This window comes from Chanodichthys erythropterus, chromosome 8, assembly GCF_024489055.1.
Source record: "Chanodichthys erythropterus isolate Z2021 chromosome 8, ASM2448905v1, whole genome shotgun sequence".
Lineage (NCBI taxonomy): Eukaryota > Metazoa > Chordata > Actinopteri > Cypriniformes > Xenocyprididae > Chanodichthys > Chanodichthys erythropterus.
The window spans coordinates 10,863,431-10,882,821 of NC_090228.1; the positions used below are offsets into that span (position 1 = coordinate 10,863,431).

The following is a 19,391-nucleotide window of genomic DNA, read 5'->3' on the forward strand; positions in this document are numbered from 1 at the left end:
TCTCTTGCATTTCTCTGGAGAGATGAAATCATTGATGACCACAAAGCTAAAACGTTGCATACTGCCTGATATGGATATAACTTGTTAATATAAATTGTATAATCTATAGAAATTTGACATGATACCTGAGCACCTATTGTTTCAGAACACATGCTGTTGCCTTCCCGACTGATGCTACGCAGTTTCTACAATATAAGAGCCTGTATTGTGATGTAACAAATATTGTGTGGGCTCCAATGTAAGAAACTAAAATAAAGCTGTTCCCAAATAATCTTTTCCTGACAGTGTTTTTAGCCTGACTCAGTGTATGATTTTTTAAACCACACTGTGTTTGATAGTACATGACTTGGCTACTGTATCTTCTCTTTAAACTCATTTTCAATAAGAAAGGGATCAATTTTTATAACTTAACCTTGCTTATATCAGCCAAACTGTTCCAATGTTGTGAAGGCTCTGCTTTATTTTATTGTGGCAATCTTGCAGTAAACCATATCTAAGGGTCATAGCTGAGCTCTCTCAAAGGACTGCAAAGTAAAACTGTTTCAAGACAGCTTATAAGAGATAGAAATACAACCGAATGTGAAAGTTGAGATGGCACAGGTCTGTGAAACACTTTTATGAGATACTAACGGCACTACTATGGTCTTTTAAGTCTAAAAAAAGTCATATTGTGTGATATAAAGTCACACCGAAATATAAACCGTAATTGTGAGAAATAAAGTTGCAAGTATGAGAAACAAAGTTACAACTGCAAGAAACAGTCGCATTGCGAGAAATAAAGTTCCAAATAAAAGAAATAGTCACATTTTGAAATATAAAGTTACAGGTAACAGAAACAAAATAAAATCACATTGTGAGATAAACTGAGTGTCTATTTACACTAAGTGCAAATATCCTCCCTTGTTGGCAAACGCTAAGTGGAAATAAACTGCGAACAAGTGTTTAATAATATTAAAAGTGTTTATTGGGTAGGATTAGGGGAAGGTGTAGGGATGGTTTTTATTCTCCCAATAAGGCAGCATCCATTTAATAATTTTAATAAAATCATTTACACTCAATGATATTATTGCATCCTGTAAATGTACAAAAATACTGAGGTGCAAATAGTATCTGCCAATATAAAGTATAGATAGCATCTACTTACTATTTACTCTTATTGCAAAGAACTGATACTTCTACATGGCGTAAATAGAATCTATCGCTATTTTCACCTAGTGTTAATAGCATATCGCTAAGAAAATGCTGCTATTGACACTTAGTGTAAATAGCATCTATTGTTATTAGCACTTAATGCAAATAGCCGCTGCCATAAAATAATCGCTGCAGTTGTAAAAAATAAGTCACATTGTGTGAAATAAAGTTGAAAATGACATAGTTATGAGAAACAAAGTTACAACTGCAAGAAACAGTCGCATTGCGAGAAATAAAGTTCCAAATAAAAGAAATAGTCACATTTTGAAATATAAAGTTACAGGTAACAGAAACAAAATAAAATCACATTGTGAGATAAACTGAGTGTCTATTTACACTAAGTGCAAATATCCTCCCTTGTTGGCAAACGCTAAGTGGAAATAAACTGCGAACAAGTGTTTAATAATATTAAAAGTGTTTATTGGGTAGGATTAGGGGAAGGTGTAGGGATGGTTTTTATTCTCCCAATAAGGCAGCATCCATTTAATAATTTTAATAAAATCATTTACACTCAATGATATTATTGCATCCTGTAAATGTACAAAAATACTGAGGTGCAAATAGTATCTGCCAATATAAAGTATAGATAGCATCTACTTACTATTTACTCTTATTGCAAAGAACTGATACTTCTACATGGCGTAAATAGAATCTATCGCTATTTTCACCTAGTGTTAATAGCATATCGCTAAGAAAATGCTGCTATTGACACTTAGTGTAAATAGCATCTATTGTTATTAGCACTTAATGCAAATAGCCGCTGCCATAAAATAATCGCTGCAGTTGTAAAAAATAAGTCACATTGTGTGAAATAAAGTTGAAAATGACATAGTTATGAGAAACAAAGTTGCAATTTTAAGAAATATTCACAATGTAATAGTTGAAAATAAGACATATAGTCGCAGTTATGGAAACAAAGTTGCAATTGTAAGAGAGTTGCATTGTAAGAAATAAAGTTAAACATATGACAAATAGAGTTGTGGTTACAAGGAACAAAGATGCATTTATAAGAAATAAAATCATATTGTTAGAAATGAAGTTGAAAATATGACAAATGGGCTCACATTTTGAGATAAAGTTGCAGCTAACAAAAGTGTTGCAATTGCAAAAAAATAAAATCACATTCTGAGAAGTCACAGTTGCAAGACTCAAACATTGCAATTAACCTTTTTTTTCCACCCAGAGGAAACACTCATGAAATCTGGCACTTTCAGTTTAAGTAATAAACAAGCATCTGCTGAATTTCCTGCCACAAAGATGTGGGAATGATGAATTGCTCTTTCATAAATATCTGACATTTTACTTTTGATATTACTATGAAAAAAAAAGGGAAAAAAAAGCTTTTAACACCCCATCTCTATTAGAAAGTAATAAAAGCTCTCTTACAGCATGCTCATCTAAGTGTTGCGTCTGCCCTGAGGTGAACTTGTGACCCTTTCACAGTTGGCTGGCATAAACAGCCGTGCCCAGCGTTTTGGGCCTGCCACCTCTCCTGCACTGTGAGAATTCAACTGTGAGATTAAAAAAAGAGCAAACGAACACAAATGCTGTGACCTACCCTCTAGCTAACACAGAGTCAACCCTGTCGCACTCTCATACACCCACAGTGGAGCAAGTGCAGTGAATTGTTGCATGGATTATGGACTTATGGACTATATTTGCAGTTATTAATTAATTTTTGAGTTCTGCTACAACAAACTACCAGTCAAAAGGAACGCAAGGAATACTGTCACAAGAAAACATGGCCAACATACACCGGAAAACCTTCACTAGTGTTTAAAAAGCATCCCATGATTCAAGCTGCTTGAAAAAAGAAGCTGTGAATATATAAGAATATAACATAATAATATAAAATACAATACAGGGCTTATAGAAACCCTCAAGCTCTCATTAAAATGCGTCATTTTGCCGTCCATGTTCACGCCATGCCCTTATCAGCTCTGAGTCATGTGTTTGACTTGCCTTATTTCTCGCCGCCCACAGATCTGCGGAGGATGACTGCAGGATTTATGGGAATGGCGGTGGCCATCATCCTCTTCGGCTGGATAATTGGGATGCTGGGGTGCTGTTGGGACCGTGGCCTCATGCAGTATGTGGCAGGCCTACTCTTCCTCATGGGCGGTAAGTCAGCTAAAAAAAACAAACAGACAATATAGGCAGTTTACAGTATGTACACAGAATGCGATGCTGAGACAGTATTTAAAAATATTTAGAAATGGCAGCTAGTTTAAGTTATATAGCACATTCTACTGTATATAATTATATTACTAATGTGGGAATGTAAACATTTCCTCTTAAAAGAAAATTATTAAATGATGCAATGCATCAAGAAATCAGACATTTTGTCAAGATTTGGTGCAATTTATAGCAATATAATATAATATAATATAATATAAAATAATATAATATAATATAATATAATATAATATAATATAATATAATATAATATAATATAATATAATATAATATAATATAATATAATATAATATAATATAATATAATATAATATAATATAATATAAATCAAGTGTAAATAAAATGTTTTTCACCTTGAACACTGCTACTGCGCCATCAAATTTGTCCAAGCTGGGAGTAGATTTGGAATCTAGGATTAGTGAATTCTTACAGCTAAAAAAAAGGATTTTTTTTGGGTAAGAAACGAAAGTGTAATACATTTCGTATTTTTATTATTAAAAATAATGTATTCATTGACTTAAAAATGCATTTTTACACTGCTTGTTTCCCAACTTTGTTACTGTAGGCACACATTTTGGATGTTTTACTTATCTGGCTCATTCGTTTTAGGTCTACTAATGAGCTGATGATTTGAATCAGGTGTGTTTGATTAGGAAGAGTTTGGAAAAAAAAAAAGTGTAGTGTTGATGTGCCTCCAGGAACATGGTTGGGAAATATTGCTCTCTCAAATGTTTTTCCATCCAAGTTATTGTGACTAAAAATGTTAATGGACAAAAATGAAAATTCTGTCATTTATTACTCACCCTCATGTTGTTCCACACCTATAAGACCTTTGTTAATCTTCAAAACACAAATTAGGATATTTTTGATAAAATCGAATGGCTCAGTGAGGCTCTTTTGTCAGTAAGACAATTAACACTTTCAGATGCCCGGAAAGCTACTAAAGACATATTTAGTACAGCTCATGTGACTACAGTGGTTCAACCTTAATATTATAAAGCAACGAGAATACTTTTTGTGCATCAAAATAACTACTTATCAACAATATCTAGTGATGGGCGATTTCAAAACACTGCTTCATGAATCTTCGAAGCTTTACTTTTGTTTCAAATCAGTGGTTCGGATCGCGCATCAAACTGCCAAAGTCACGTGATTTCAGTAAACAAGGCTTCGTTACGTCACATAAGTGTTTCGAAATTTCAATGGTTCACCACTGGGGGGGGCGTGACTTTGGCAGTTTGATATGCTATCCAAACCACTGATTCAAAACAAAAGATACATAAAGCTTCGAAGCTTCATGAAGCAGTGTTTTGAAATCGCCCATCACTAGATATTGTTGAAAAGTAATTTTTTGTTTTTTTGGTGCACAAAAAGTATTCTCATCACTTCATAACATTAAGGTAGAACCATTGTAGTCACATGAACTGTTTTAAATATGTCTTTAGTACCTTTCTGGGCATTGAAAGTGTTAATTATCTTGCTGGTAATAGAGGCATCACTGAGCCATAAAGGTCTTACGGGTGTGGAACGACATGAGGGTGAGTAATAAATGACAATTTTCATTTTTGGCTGAACTAACCCTTTAAATCAGTGGTCTCAAACTCCTTTACGGCCCGCCCACCCCCTCTACCCGGCCCGCAACTGATCTCAAAAATAAAAAATAATCCGGCCCGCTAAATTATTATTATTATTATTATTATTATTATTATTATTATTCTCTAGTTGCTACCTGTCTGATATGCAAAGAAAAAGTCGCCGTTCTAAGGGGCATTCACATATTGCGTCACATGAGCGGCCGCGCCGCATTCTCCTTCTTTCCAATGCGCTTTTGCTCCAGTGCCATCTGTCGTTGCTATGCAACCATGAGCCGCGCTCTCAACCGCATTGCTTCTATTATGAGCGCGCTTGCTTAAATTAAAGTAAAAGTACTCGACTTTAAGTCACGAGCGTCGATTTAAACCACCGAAACGCGTCCGATGCAACCATTAAACGTTACCGATGTTCAAACGGCATCTTGGACAAATGTGTCTCAGCTGTCAGGTGTCTGTCAAGAAACAGAAGAGTGTACAAATGTATTCAGGGATTGTATTTGTTCAGTACAGTGTTATTCAGTGCAAGATTTTATTATTTAAGCTAACAAAGTAAGGGAAAATACTTCCACTAAATGTTAAAAACTAATAATGTACCTATGTAACAATGAGAGATTTTTATTTTTTTTATAAAGTTGATATAGCTCCATTTTTTTTTGTTTATTTCTGACCACTCCACGCCACAAGTGTTGCTGGTTTTGTTCCTAAATTACTTAAGTTTTTATTTCATGCACCTTGTTGGATGTGAGAAGTTGCACCAGACTACTGCAATTAATAGTATTATATTAGTAGTATTATATTAGTAATAGTATTATATAATTATATTACACTCTGTAACAATGAGAGAGACACTGCTGTTTACATTTAGTATGGTAAATAAAATATTTATAGTATAGGTATAAAAATATTTTAGTAGGCCTAATGAAATTTTAAGTAAAAGAGAAATAATGCAAAGGAAAGTAAATTTTCTGAAATGTTGCACTTTCTTGCGCTTGAATGTTAATATGGCCCTCCTATGAGGTGTCAATCACAGAAACGGCCCCCCGCCGATTTGAGTTTGAGACCCCTGCTTTAAATGTTTGATGAAACCCTTCAATGAAGTCATATATATGCAAACATACTCCCAGTAAAATATTATGTTTATCTCAAAGGACTTATGACACTAAAGCAAGTGTACTAACATCTAATCTCAGCAGTACAATGAGCTCAATAATGACATCATTGTCTTTTTAGAGCTCTTTTACAGTGAAATTTGAATTTGTCTCTTGTTTGATGAAGTTTGCATCGAGTTATTTTCTTGTTTATTACTGTGAAGCTGCTTTGAAACAATCTGTACTGTATAAAGTGCTATATTAATAAAGGTGACTTGACATGATATACTGCATAGTGCAGCAGTCAATAATTCCTACGCAAGTCACCCCAAGACTGCATTAATTAATGACTGACGGCCAGGAAGCCAGCATTAAAGTAATTATGTAATAGCCTCAATTATCTCCTGATCTCTTATCTCACTTTACTGCAACGAAAATCGAGGCGCTCGTCTTTTGAACGCACCCACAAGCTCATCACCTCACAACACAGATGCTCACACCAATCAACACAGCCTGTGGCCTCGTTACTGTGCATTTTGATATTCTGTTAACGCCCGTCGAGCACAGGAAGCGGCTGACTTGTTTTGCGTCACTCTCCGCTCCCATAAGTGTGGCGGCGGCACCATAGAGAGCGAAGCGGAGACGCAATTAAGATGTGCACTGGATTAATGTGATGCCCTGTGCCTGAATAATGAGATGGCAATTAAAAAGCCAATTAAGATGCTAAATTATAAAGGCAGACGGAGCACTGAGGGTCAGATTATGACAGGATGAATCCTCTCTGAATGTTCGCTAGGTCACATGGTGCAGAAAAATGAGTTTGTTAGAGCTCTTTATCGACTAGCGTGTTACGACAGCGTTATCTATACTTGTGTATACTTGTACTTGCTCGACTTTTGTGGATAGAGCTTGTAATGTAACAAACAAGGCTTGTGAAAAAAAGAGCTATGCTAATTTGCTATTGCATAATTATGTCACTGCAATGTTATGTAATAACATATAGCCTAATGTAACACTAACTTTGTTCCAAAACCTTCTGAGTAAATATTGAGTATTACTGCCAATCAATGCAATATTTTAAGGTGCATTTCCAAAGAAACGATGACTGCAAATAGTAGGAAGCATAAAGATTATAGCATAAAGCTAAAATGTAACATCATAAGGTGTTGGGGGTAATGCATTACAATTAACTTGAGTTACGTAATCAGATTACTTTTCCAAGTAACTAGTAAAGTAACGCATTACTTTTTCAATTTACAACAAAATATCTAAGTTACTTTTTCAAATAAGTAACGCAAGTTACTTTTTCACATTTACTAAGGGCCTTACATTTGCCAAAAAATCTAACTTTTTTGTTGTTTTAAAAACAAACAAGCAAGCCCAGCCCAGGTGAGAAACGGTAACGCAAAAGTAATGTAACACTTTTCATAAAATGTAACTAACGCAATTATTTACTTTTTTCTGGAGTAACGTAATTTTGTTATGGATTACTTTTAAAAGTAACTTTCCCCAACACTGATAAGAACATATGAAAAAATACTCCCAACTGGAATCAATGACTTGCTTATTCACTTACAAATACAGTATATAAGATTTAAGTCTCTTATGCTTACCAAGGCTACATTTATTTGATCAAAAATACAGTAAAAATAGTTAAATATTATGAGTTTAAAATAACCTTTTTATTTGAATATATTTAAAAATATAAAAGTTATTCATGTGATGGCAAAGCTGAATTTTCAGCATCATTACTCCAGTCTTCAGTGTCACATGATCCTTCAGAAATCATTCTAATATGCTGATTTGCTGCTCAAGAGACATTTCTAATTATTATTAATGTTGAAAACATGTTGTGCTGCTTAAAATATTTGTTGAAACCATGACAAGAGATTCTTTGATTAATAGAAAGATTAAAATAACTGCATTTATTTTAAATAGAAATCTTTTGTAACATTATAAAACAAAACATTTTGTAACAATAAATAAATAAAAACTTTTGAAAGGTAGTGTAGCGCCTATTTTAAAAACTTGGGATGTTTTTATTCTCCAGTCAATTCTAAAATTATGACAATAATCATATAAGTAGCAAATGGAAGTCAATACAGACCCAAAATAAAGTAGGATGCATAGTTTTCCACTCATTTTAGCATTGCTGAAGTCTATCTGCTGAATAGTCCGTAGATGGTGAATAAACTAAAACCATAAAAATTTAGTATCTTTGTAGTTTATTTTATGTAAACCTCTACAGAAAGATTTGCAGATTTCCACAAAACTGGAACTCAAAAATCTCTTAAAATCAAAACAGGAAATGTATTAAATTCAAGCTGGATGCTGCCTTAGAAGGGACACACAGCTAGGCAACTCTTTAGGTTTTTGGAACAAAGCTGCTGAAATAATCTGATGATTGTCTTTCTCTTTTTTTCAGGCACATTTTGCATCATTTCCTTGTGTACCTGTGTAGCAGGCATCAACTTCGAGCTGTCCCGTTACCCTCGTTACATATACGGCCTCCCAGACGACATCAGTCACGGTTACGGCTGGTCAATGTTCTGCGCCTGGGGCGGTTTGGGCCTGTCCCTGATCGCCGGCTTCTTCTGCACGCTGGCGCCCTCTGTACAGCCGATCCCTCGCTCCACGTGCCCCAAATCCCGCCAAGAAAACGGCACCGTGTGTTAAGAGACGGCCTCGGAAAATCCCCGAGCTGGACAATGGGGGGACAAAACGCATCAAAAAAGACCATAACTGAAGATTTAAAATCATAAATCCATTTAGAATCATTTCTAATCTCACCAACCAGGCCACAAATGCCATTTTTTTAACCACGTGTGTGAATTTACAACTGAGTGTCCTGATCGTTTAAAAGAAATTAAAAATACCATGACTAATTGTAAAGATAATATATCGGTGGGCCTTGCCGTCGTCAAGATCCTGCACAGAAAAAGTTTGTTCTGTCAATGTTGTGACTTTAGTGAGCACAAGAAAACGGTGACAAATGAAGTGAAGAAAAAAACAAAAACAAACAGACAATATTGCTCATTCTGATGTGGAACGGATGGATATTGACATAAAGACTGATGCCTAAAAACTGCCAAACCTGGAGACTATGGTATTTGTATCTGGACGGCACCATGTTCAAGTATGGAGGTCCAGTGCCAATGTTTCAAGCCCAGGAGCTCGGACAAATCAGGAGCGCCAGGACTCCTTCGCATGAGAGGACAATGAATTTGATGCGATTTGTGATTAAATCCGCTGATTTGTCTCGGGCCCTGGAGACTATCACAATGCCTCTTGGGAAGCGGCTAAAGGATCTGCTCGTGTACAAACGAGCATCTCTGGAAGATTTCGGGAATTGGAGATGCCTGCTCGTGACGTTATATTGCTCTTGCTGTACAGCAAATTGTAAAGAGAAAAATAATACCTATAATATTCCAGAAGAGAAAAAAATCATCTGAACGGGAGGGACATTGGAACATTTTCCATGATTCATTTCTTATTCATGTCCAAATGGTATCAGTGGACATTTCTAACATGCTTTCAATTTTATTATGTGCTTCTTTCTCAGTTTTTTTTTAGTAATTACAGTCATCATCAGTGTGAATGAGTGTGTAGGAAGCGTGTGTAGATGTACTATCGATATGTGTGGGTGAGTGTTTTGTAGTCTCCATACAACCCCCCCGAAAAAACCCACACACACACATGCAGAAAAAACAACAAACAAAAAAACAAAACAGAAAAAAATAATAACAACGACGCATAAAATCAAAAACCTGCCTTGGGGGAAATCAGGTAGGCTCTTTTGTTGAACCAAGAATTACTGGAAAGGAAAGATGCCGAACACTTAGTCCCTGTAGACACGACTGATGTAGTACACGCGGAGACAGAAAGACAACTCAACATCACACTGTTACTGCCTTAAGCTTGTCTGCAAGGAGGCATTTATGCCATTTGATGGGAACTCATGCTGACTTCTCTTCTGAAAGCATCTATGCGCTGACAAAAGAAATCCTCATTTGAATCCAACTTCCTGCTCTGTTTAACCGTGCGTCTCTTTACTCAAAGGGAACTCCCAAAACAGGATGTGGTATGTAAGTGCCTCCTGATTACAAGACAGCAGCAGTGAACAAAAGAGGTACATCTGTGGAATCGTGACCTCGAAATGGAGGACGGGTGGCAAGCACAAGCTTAATACAATCTCGAAGCCAATATGCGATTGGTTCCCTCAAGTCGTTTGCATTATTTCTCTTCTCATGCATTCGTTCTTGCAATCAGAAACGTTTAATGCCCATTTCACATGAAACAAACCACTTGAACAGCCATAAACAGCGTGTTATGATGGGACACATGCATCGAGGGTCATTGGCAAATCGGCACACTCGTTCAACCATGCCAAAAACCTACGCTAGGACATTTAGCTTTGCCGCGAGACCATGTTTACAGATTTCTAGAAGGGAGATTTGCCAAAACACCTGCCAGGTCTTGTTCATAGCTCCTTACATTAGCATGATGGCCATTGGCTCAACCAGCAGTTAACCTGGTGTCCGTTTAAGTCTGTCATGTTACTGGGGTAGTAAGAATGGATGCGTATATATATTTAAAGACCCCATCAAATATATGTTAGTTGGCTTTGAAGACATCTATATTAAAGGGATAGTTCAGACAAAAATGAAAATTTTGTCATTACTCACTCTCAATCTGTATGAGTTTCTTTCTTCTGTTGAACACAAAAGAAGATATTTTAAAGAATGAGGGTAGCCAGACAGTTGATGGCACCCATTGACTTCCATAGTAGGAAAAAAAATTACCAACATTCTTTAAAATATCTTCTTATGTGTTCAACAGAAGAATGAAACTCAGACAGGTTTGGAACAACATGAAGATGAGTAAATGAAATGGAAGCTTGTTTCCACCACAGAATGTGGGAATAAGGGAGACTTGTTTTTCTCACAGAGTTTATATCACACAATTCTCCAAAAAAAAAAAAAAAAAAAAAAAAAAAAATCTGAATGTCTGCTCACAATAGCCTACTGACAGTCAGAATTGTGAGATAGATTTCTGATTATGACTTCTAATGATTGACAAAACCAAGATTTAACTGATTTAAATGGAAAGATAAGATTCCTATAGTTTAAAAACCCTATTATTATCAGGGAATTGATTCATAAAACTGTACACACAATTAGACTCTGCTCCAAAGAATATTTCAATGCCTATGAATAGTTTTTTTGTGAGTGCAATCTTTATAAAAGTAATTTTAATCCTTAAATTACAAAAGTTGAAAACTAGAAATGAAAATTGGTCAAAACTTGTGGGAAAACTATTTCAAATCTTCTCTCTTCTGGCATAACAGACCAAAATATTGCCGACTTTCATTTCACTCACATGGATACACTCTAAAAAATAAAAAAATTGGTTCAACAAAAAAAATATGTTAACGTTTTCCACTAGAATTTTTAACTTAAGCCAATTGGGAAATTTACATTAATTCAAAGCAATATTTTGAGTTGATCCAACATAATGTTTTAAGTAATGCAACAATAAAAACACATTTCTAAGTAACATGAACTTAATAATTGTGAACATGAATGCAACTATTTAAGTTGATCCAACAATGTTTTAAGTAAGGTGATGACACTTTTTGGACACAATAAAATGAATTTCTAAGTAACATGAACTTAATAATTGTGAACATGAATGCAACTATTTAAGTTGATCCAACATAATGTTTTAAGTAAGGTGAAGATGCTTTTTGGACACACTAAAACACATTTCCAAGTAACATACCACTTACCAAGCACAGCTTGTCACCATGATGGTAACTCTCCAAAAACCCACATTAACAGAAACTCTTCTAAATTGGCATAACAAAACACTAATTACTGCTAAATCTCCCTTACCATTAATCATGTGCAAAAAAACATTATATAACACTTAATTTTAGCATTTACTCTCCCTTTCAAGTGCCATGGGCAAAGCATGATGGGAAATATAAATCCCAGCCCAGTTTCACTTAACTTAAGTTCGTCTAAATTAAAAGAAGTGTTCATACAACTCAAAACAATGAAACACGTTTACACGTCATCAGATTGTATTTTACATTAACAGAACTTAAAATTAAATACATTTTTGATGAACTGAAAATGTTAAACTATGACAAGTCATGATAGTATATCGAATCAAGGCATAATTTGTGTGTCATCCAAGCTCAATAAAATAACAAATACAAGTAAAAAGTCTAACATCATTTCAGAACTTGATTTCTTATTTCACAACAATATAATATAAAGGTGCAATATATACATTGCACCTTTAATTAGGATTGGAGCTAAACATGAACGTTGTTTCCCTCTAGATCATGAACATCACCTGCTTCTAAATAGCAATAGCAAGAAACAGAGCATTATGGTTTGCTTTGATGCTTCTACTTTAGTTCCTTTAAGAACCATAAATTGGTTGCAAAAGAAACATTAAGTCGTCATCCATTTTGAAAGTGTTTTCATTTACATCATTCGTGATACAGGTTGCCAAGTGAGGTTTTGCAGAGCTGTGGAAAACTAAAGGCTGTAAAAGCCATTTCAGAATTAAACATCCCAACAACTTCCAAACATCATTTCATGTGGTCTTTCGACACAAACACAGCAATGAACAACAACAGTTGATGAAATATGAGTTCAGCAGTCTTCATTGAGAGCGTTCAGAGGAGGTTTCGGACATATTTATGGGTGCTCTGGGTGATTTGTGTAGCAGTATGCAAGTAAAAAGACATTGTTGCATGCTGACAATGCAATTGGCCATGAAATTACATAAACACCCAGCCATGCTCAAAGAACTCCAGAAGACTTCTTCACACTTTCCAGAAGCAGAGCCCAAAGACAAATCGACGAAACTCAACCCACAAACTCCACAGTGCTTGATTACAATGTGCATGCAACAGAAAACGTGCATAAATACACAATAACAATCTGTTTTCAAAGGCATCTCGCGACAAGCCCATCTGGTCTTATATAAGATAGTGTTCCTTGACACACTTAGGAGGAAAATATTTATTTCAGTCCACGGATTACGCTCCTAGGCAAAGACATAAATGGGGTCAGCCGCCGGTTGTATGCATTTCTCTCAAATAAACCAAAACGCCATCCTTGCACGGTCCTACTTGTAATGATATTTAAAAACATTTTTCCTTTCTTCAACAAGGCAGAAAATCACAGAGTATCAAGACATGAAAGAGCACCGAATGGCAGTTTCAGCTCTTTCAACACTTTCAATTACACCTTAATTGGCAGAAAGCAGGTAGGGAAGTGCATTGCATAAGCTACGTATGGATCATTGTTGATGCTTATTATAGTGAAACATTTCAGTTGGTATTAAAAAAACTATGGCACTGAATAAAAACTAACACTTAGTGGGCATTTTAAGGAATCTCCTCAATGAAAGATCATAAAGCGTTGGCCATGTAGGTGATGAACGGGCTCAGGATCACAGATTCCCTTATTCATGAACACACTCCACACACTATTCACACAAATGTGTTTACATCACAGCCAACAGTTGTCAGAGTTTTTTTTTTGTTTTTATGTTTTTGAGTGGGGTGGGTTGGGAAACATGAGTGGGAATATTTTTGTCTTCAAAATGTAAAAATATAAATTAAAAAAGTAGCAGAATCTGTGAAACTGCAACTTTTTAAAGGGACACTGAAGACTAAAGGTTTATTGGGTCTTTTTCATCAGTAATGTGTCTGTTGAGTACCTGAAAAAAAAATACAACTGTAAAAAAAAAAAATGTTTAAGAAAAAAAGAGAAAATAAATCCTGGAAAATGTTAAAACTGTGGAATGTAATATCATTACAAAAATAAAATCTCATTGTTGTGTTTATTTGTATTGTATATTTACCTGAGTGTTGTACTTATCTTTAGGAGTGTATATTTCCTGGCATTCAAAAAGTCATATTGCAAAAATAAAAAAGGGTAACACTTTACAATAATGTTCAATTGGTTAACATTAGTTCATGAAGTAGGCATCATGAACTAACAATAAACATTCAAAAACGGTTATTGGTAACTTTTCACTGTTCATTTTTGTTCATAATACATTCATTTCTACAATTTTAAATGCTAAACCATGTATATGAACATTAACCTAGATTAGTAAAGTAAAAGTACACACCTCAGTACCAAGTCGGTAAAATGTGACGCTTTGAGCGCTGACACCGCCGCCGGCGAGAGCGTCAACATTCGCCTTGGCCGCCCTGCAAACAACGCTGTACTGTTCGTTCAAACCGCCGCCGACGGGAGGGTCAAAGCAGAGCCAACGTAAATGACAAGTCGCGTCAACCAATCGGAAGCCTCTCAAGCGAGGACCTCTACATTCTAATTGGTTACCGCCGAACAGCGTCATAGCTCATTACCATAAAGTTAACCTGATTTCAACTCTCTCGCCGTCCAAGACGCGCCGCGCCGCTCTCGCTGGAGCTCGCCGCCGGCTCTCATTGAGAATGAATGACTAGCGTCACTTTAAGCGTTCGATGAAGAGCATCATCGATGACTATTTACAATGTTTTTGAAGCGTTGATCTCTTAAGCCAATCACAGACATATTCGATGAGCCATGAACACAATGGCCAAACAGGTGTTTACGAATCCGCTCAACGGCGCTCAAAGCGTCCGATTTTTAAAATTTCAGTACCGACTAGGTATGGAAGTAGGTACTTTTGACAACTATAGTCAAAGTATTGCTTATTGTTAGTTAATGCATTAACTGATGTTAACAAATGTTCAATTTTGTAAAAATGTTACCAATTAAAAAAAAAAGTAAAATGCTTAACTAGAGAAAAAAAAATTGACAGTACAGCAGTCTAGCGAGACAAAGATCAGTGAAGTTCACTTGCTGACATTTAAGGCAAGTAAAACCACCATGGCAACAAATTATGATGAGGTTATTATCTGATCAGCTGTACAAACCGTTGAAATGAATCCAGAGAAAGTCGAGAGAGAAAAGAAAGAGGATGAAAAATAGAGGGCACGCTCATCAAATGTGATAAGAGAGCTGAGATGGAGGCAATAACTGACTAGCCCTTGTACTAGAATTGTTGGCTAAGAACGTACAAAACAAAAACACCTTACAGGCTCATTTAAAGAGATGAAAAGCCTGTGTTTGAGGATTGATGAATACTTCATGAATGCATTTAGAGCGAGTGCGCTGCTATGAATAAGCACCTCTGATTAGGATGGGTCCGTGCGTTCTCCATCAGGCCTCTTGAGACAATGAGTATCGACCCTGCTGTTGATGATGGGCGACAGAAACACAAGCGTTTTAACTAGAGATCATTTAGATCACAGCTCAGAGACGCCCAGAACAATGCTTCTCAATTGGTGGATAGAGACTCAAAATGGGTCACAGGCCTAATCCGAAGGGGAAAAACAATGCAAAATGCTAATTATACAATGCAACTAATGAAGCTCTAAAAGTGAAGTGAAAACACTTCTGATACGTTTTATTGTTGATGTCGAAGTCCAGTCAAACTCTATTGCAGTCAGGTCCACAACGACATGGAAAGGTTGTGAACAATCCACATGATCCAGTTACATTAATTAGAGATTCACTTGCAACAGATAAACATGCTGCCCACAAAGACGTGAATTATTGGTTGCCGAAAGATTGAGACTATCAACATTCAAAAAGAAATTTAGGACTCAAACACTGAGTTTGGGTCCATTAAAAATGTCAGTGTTGGTGTTTGTACACTAAAACGCAACGGTTTTGAATGTTGAAAGGGACCCAATGTAAAATATGGGTTTTGAATAGGAAAAGGAATCAAACATGGCTTCTGCAGGTTTTATGAAGGTATATTTAAGACCAACTAAATAAAATTTAAGGAATAATTTGAAGGAAAGACAATATGATATCACTATGTTCTCTAAATGTAGCCTAAATGTCTAGGGAGAAACATAATGAGTTGTATTAGCAACACTTTTTTTATTCATTTTACAAAAAAAGTAGCTTGAATCAATCCGCTCCCACAATCTTAGCCCGGATTTTATATTTACTTAAAAATATAATTACTATATACTTAAAATATTTAAGTTTGGTTGCATTACTTATAAAATATAAGTATATTCTACTAATTTGTGGGTGTATTTGAATGTGTTAATAAATAAGTTAAATGCACTTAAATTATGAAGTTTTTCTCCTGACCACGCCTCCTACACACTGGTTTGCGGCAGGTAATGACGCCATTTTGTCGTGGTGTGTGTGAATTCAAGGAGCTGTTGATGAGCAGTTGGAACATTTGTTTTGGCTGTTCTACAGACATTTTTTCCAAACATTTACCTTTTTATAGTTTTTCACCAAAGGAGAAAATCACAATTTTTAAGTTACCACCATCAAGGTCAGGGTTTGCTTTAGTCGAGCTCTTGACCCTTGACTTTTTAATATTAGATTTTGTTTGGGCAGTTTTAACTGCATTAAAACCAACCAGACAAGCAAGGTTAAAAGATGATGAGGTGGTGTTGATTATGTTTTCACATAATCTTTATTTGATCTGAATCACTGAACTCATTTAGAGCCCAGTCTCTGAGTTAGATTTACATTATTGATCACAGCAGCACTGTGATTCACACAGACATCAAGAATCAGCGTATGAATCTCAACAATGCTGACAAGCACCATATTCTGATAAACAGATCAACTCTGAACATTAGAAAACAAGCTACTAAAAAGTCACAGAAAAACAGCAAAATTTAAATAGTGAGAACAAAGAAAATTACTAAGACAATTCAGCTCATAATTTATTCATACAGCAATGCATGATGGGAGGCATGGATGAATTTTGATTGGTGGCAAGTTAACTTGCTTAGTACATTGAACTTAAATATACTAGGTGTAATAACTACAAAGTAATTAATATTACAAAACATTTTAAGTTAAATGAACTCGAATTATTAAGTTAACATTACTTAATTTTTTTAGGGCAACCCGTTTCCTCAATTTTTTTAAGTAAATTCAACTTATCCAGGCTAACAGTGCATCCACTAAATATCTTTTACTGTACCTTCTGATCACACAGCAAAAAAAGTGCTGTTATTCCTCAGTATTTTTGTTTAGTTTTCCATTGCAAATGCCTGAAGATTCTTAAATCAAGATGCATACTGGAGATAAAAAAAAATGACCTAAAAATATAAAGTTTTGTTTTCTATGAAATTGATCAAAATGAAGTGAATGTTCTTGTTTTAAGCATAACTTTTTGTTCAGTTTTTCAAGACTTAATTTTACATTTGCATCTCAAGTAAATGCATCTTGATTTAAAGATGTTTAAATATTTTTAATAGAAAAGCAGGACAAAAGTACTGCAAAAGATTATATATATATATTATATAATTTTTTTTTTTTTTTTGCAATTCATGCAACATTTAATGTCATAACTTTATAAATGTAAGTCTTTCTGCTCTGATTTAAGACCTTTTTAAGGCCATAACTTAAGCATTATTTCCAGTATTATTTATATGCAATTATATTTATTAATATTTTTAATTAACTTGCTTTTTTTTTCCCCGTTATTACGGGCCAAGCACCAAAAGTGCATATGTAATCATTGTGGTTCTTCTTACACTTAAAATCTAAGTAAAAGTTATGAAATTTGACACACAGATATGACAGTATGAACTTATCATAGTAAATTTGGAGTCTCTAACTCAATCCCTTCAATGCCATCAACTGTCCAGAGTTGTACTCACGTTTATGCAAATAAACAATTATTTATTTCCTCCGATTCCTTGGCTCATGACGATTCGATTGCACTCTATGACGTCATTTTCCATCATGAAAATTTTCCCGCCATTTTTAATTTTCCCCATTGACCATTGCTCTGATCTTCACGAAAATTGAACCAGATCATCTTCAGACCATGCTGACAAAAAGTTATGGAATTGAAGTTAACTCATCAAACCATTCTCTAATAACACATGAAAGACTTAGACAAAGAGCAAACCAAACTGGACATTAATGCTTGGGCTATATCTCCACAATGCTTTAGCATATTCTGACCTTGGTGTATATGTAATGACACCCATGACCTGAGGGTACCTGCAGTTTCAGAGCAGTGCCACCTAGTGGTCAGGAGATAAGAAAAATGGCTATTTTGCTTATAACTTCTAAATGGTTTGGCCAAAAATGCTAAAACTGCTATTGGTACAGCATGCAGTCATCAAACGATAACCAATTTTCTTATATCGGCCATTTTGGGCATCAGCCATTTAAAATTTTGTCATAAAATGCAGTATTTTACAAATGTAATGCTATATTTTACATTGGCGTATCGTTACGAAACTTGGTACGTCTTCTGCACCATACACACAGCGCCACCTTGTGGTCAAAAATTATAATGACATTTCTAAAAAACGTTAATAGCTTTTTATTAGTTTTGCCTATTCTAATGAAATTCCATGGGTCATGCAAAGAACATAGATACCAATTTTGCCATAGTCGGACGAACTTCCTGTCCACCATTTTGATTTTCTTTAAAAACCTACTTTTTGATTTACTCTCCGTTGGTCTGATTTTCAGCATAATTGGTTTAGATCATCTTCAGACCATGCCAGAAAAAGTTGTGGATTTTATGTCGATATACAAAACCGTTTTTGTTTACTACATCAACAAATTTGATGGCATGATGCCAAAACGATACTGAGGCTGTATTCTATTGTATTGATCAAAGTTGACATCGAACTCTGCATGTGTCTTACTCTGACCACACCACATCAATTTTTTCACAGCGCCACCTATTGGCCAAAACTGAAACCATTAAATCATATTGCTAGTGATTGTATATATAATTATTCAGCCATTTTGCCTGAAATAATCTTAATATGTCTTTAATTGCTCATTGATGCTCCCAGCCAGATGCTCCTTGTGCTTGGCCCCTTAATTGCTGCTTGCAGCTATATTTTTTTTAATTGTAGTTTAAAAAATTCTGTTATGTGCTTGTCATTTTTATTAGTTTTTTTTTTTTTTTTAAATTTCTAGTAATTTTTGTTTGTTAATAAAACAAAAAGTAATAAAAGTGCTTAAGTATATTTCATTCAAATAAAATTTATATTTATATTTATTACTGGCCAAAAGCATGATGTTGATTTTTAACAATACATTGTCATGAAGTTCAACTAGTCAGTAACTACATTAATTTAAGTCTCAAAGCCAGCTGAACTAAGTCAATCGAACTAAGAAACTGAATAATTTGTTCACAATACACTGGTCACACTCTCTCTTTAGTGCTGTAGATTTAGGATTGTGCTGTTGAATAAGTTGCACAGGAGAATTTTAGTACAGTATTTTCAT

General features: G+C 35.1%; 1 protein-coding gene across 1 annotated transcript in view; it reads left to right on the forward strand.

Annotated features, from left to right (window-relative positions):
• The window catches only part of tmem178bb (transmembrane protein 178Bb), a 100,948-nt gene extending 91,689 nt beyond the window's left edge, over positions 1 to 9,259 (forward strand). The window contains exons 3-4 of the mRNA XM_067390966.1: positions 3,175 to 3,312; positions 8,492 to 9,259. Coding sequence (XP_067247067.1) covers positions 3,175 to 3,312; positions 8,492 to 8,742 — 389 coding nt within the window. The 3' untranslated portion in view covers positions 8,743 to 9,259. The remainder of the gene's footprint in view (positions 1 to 3,174; positions 3,313 to 8,491) is intronic.
• Positions 9,260 to 19,391: the final 10,132 nt, after the last annotated feature.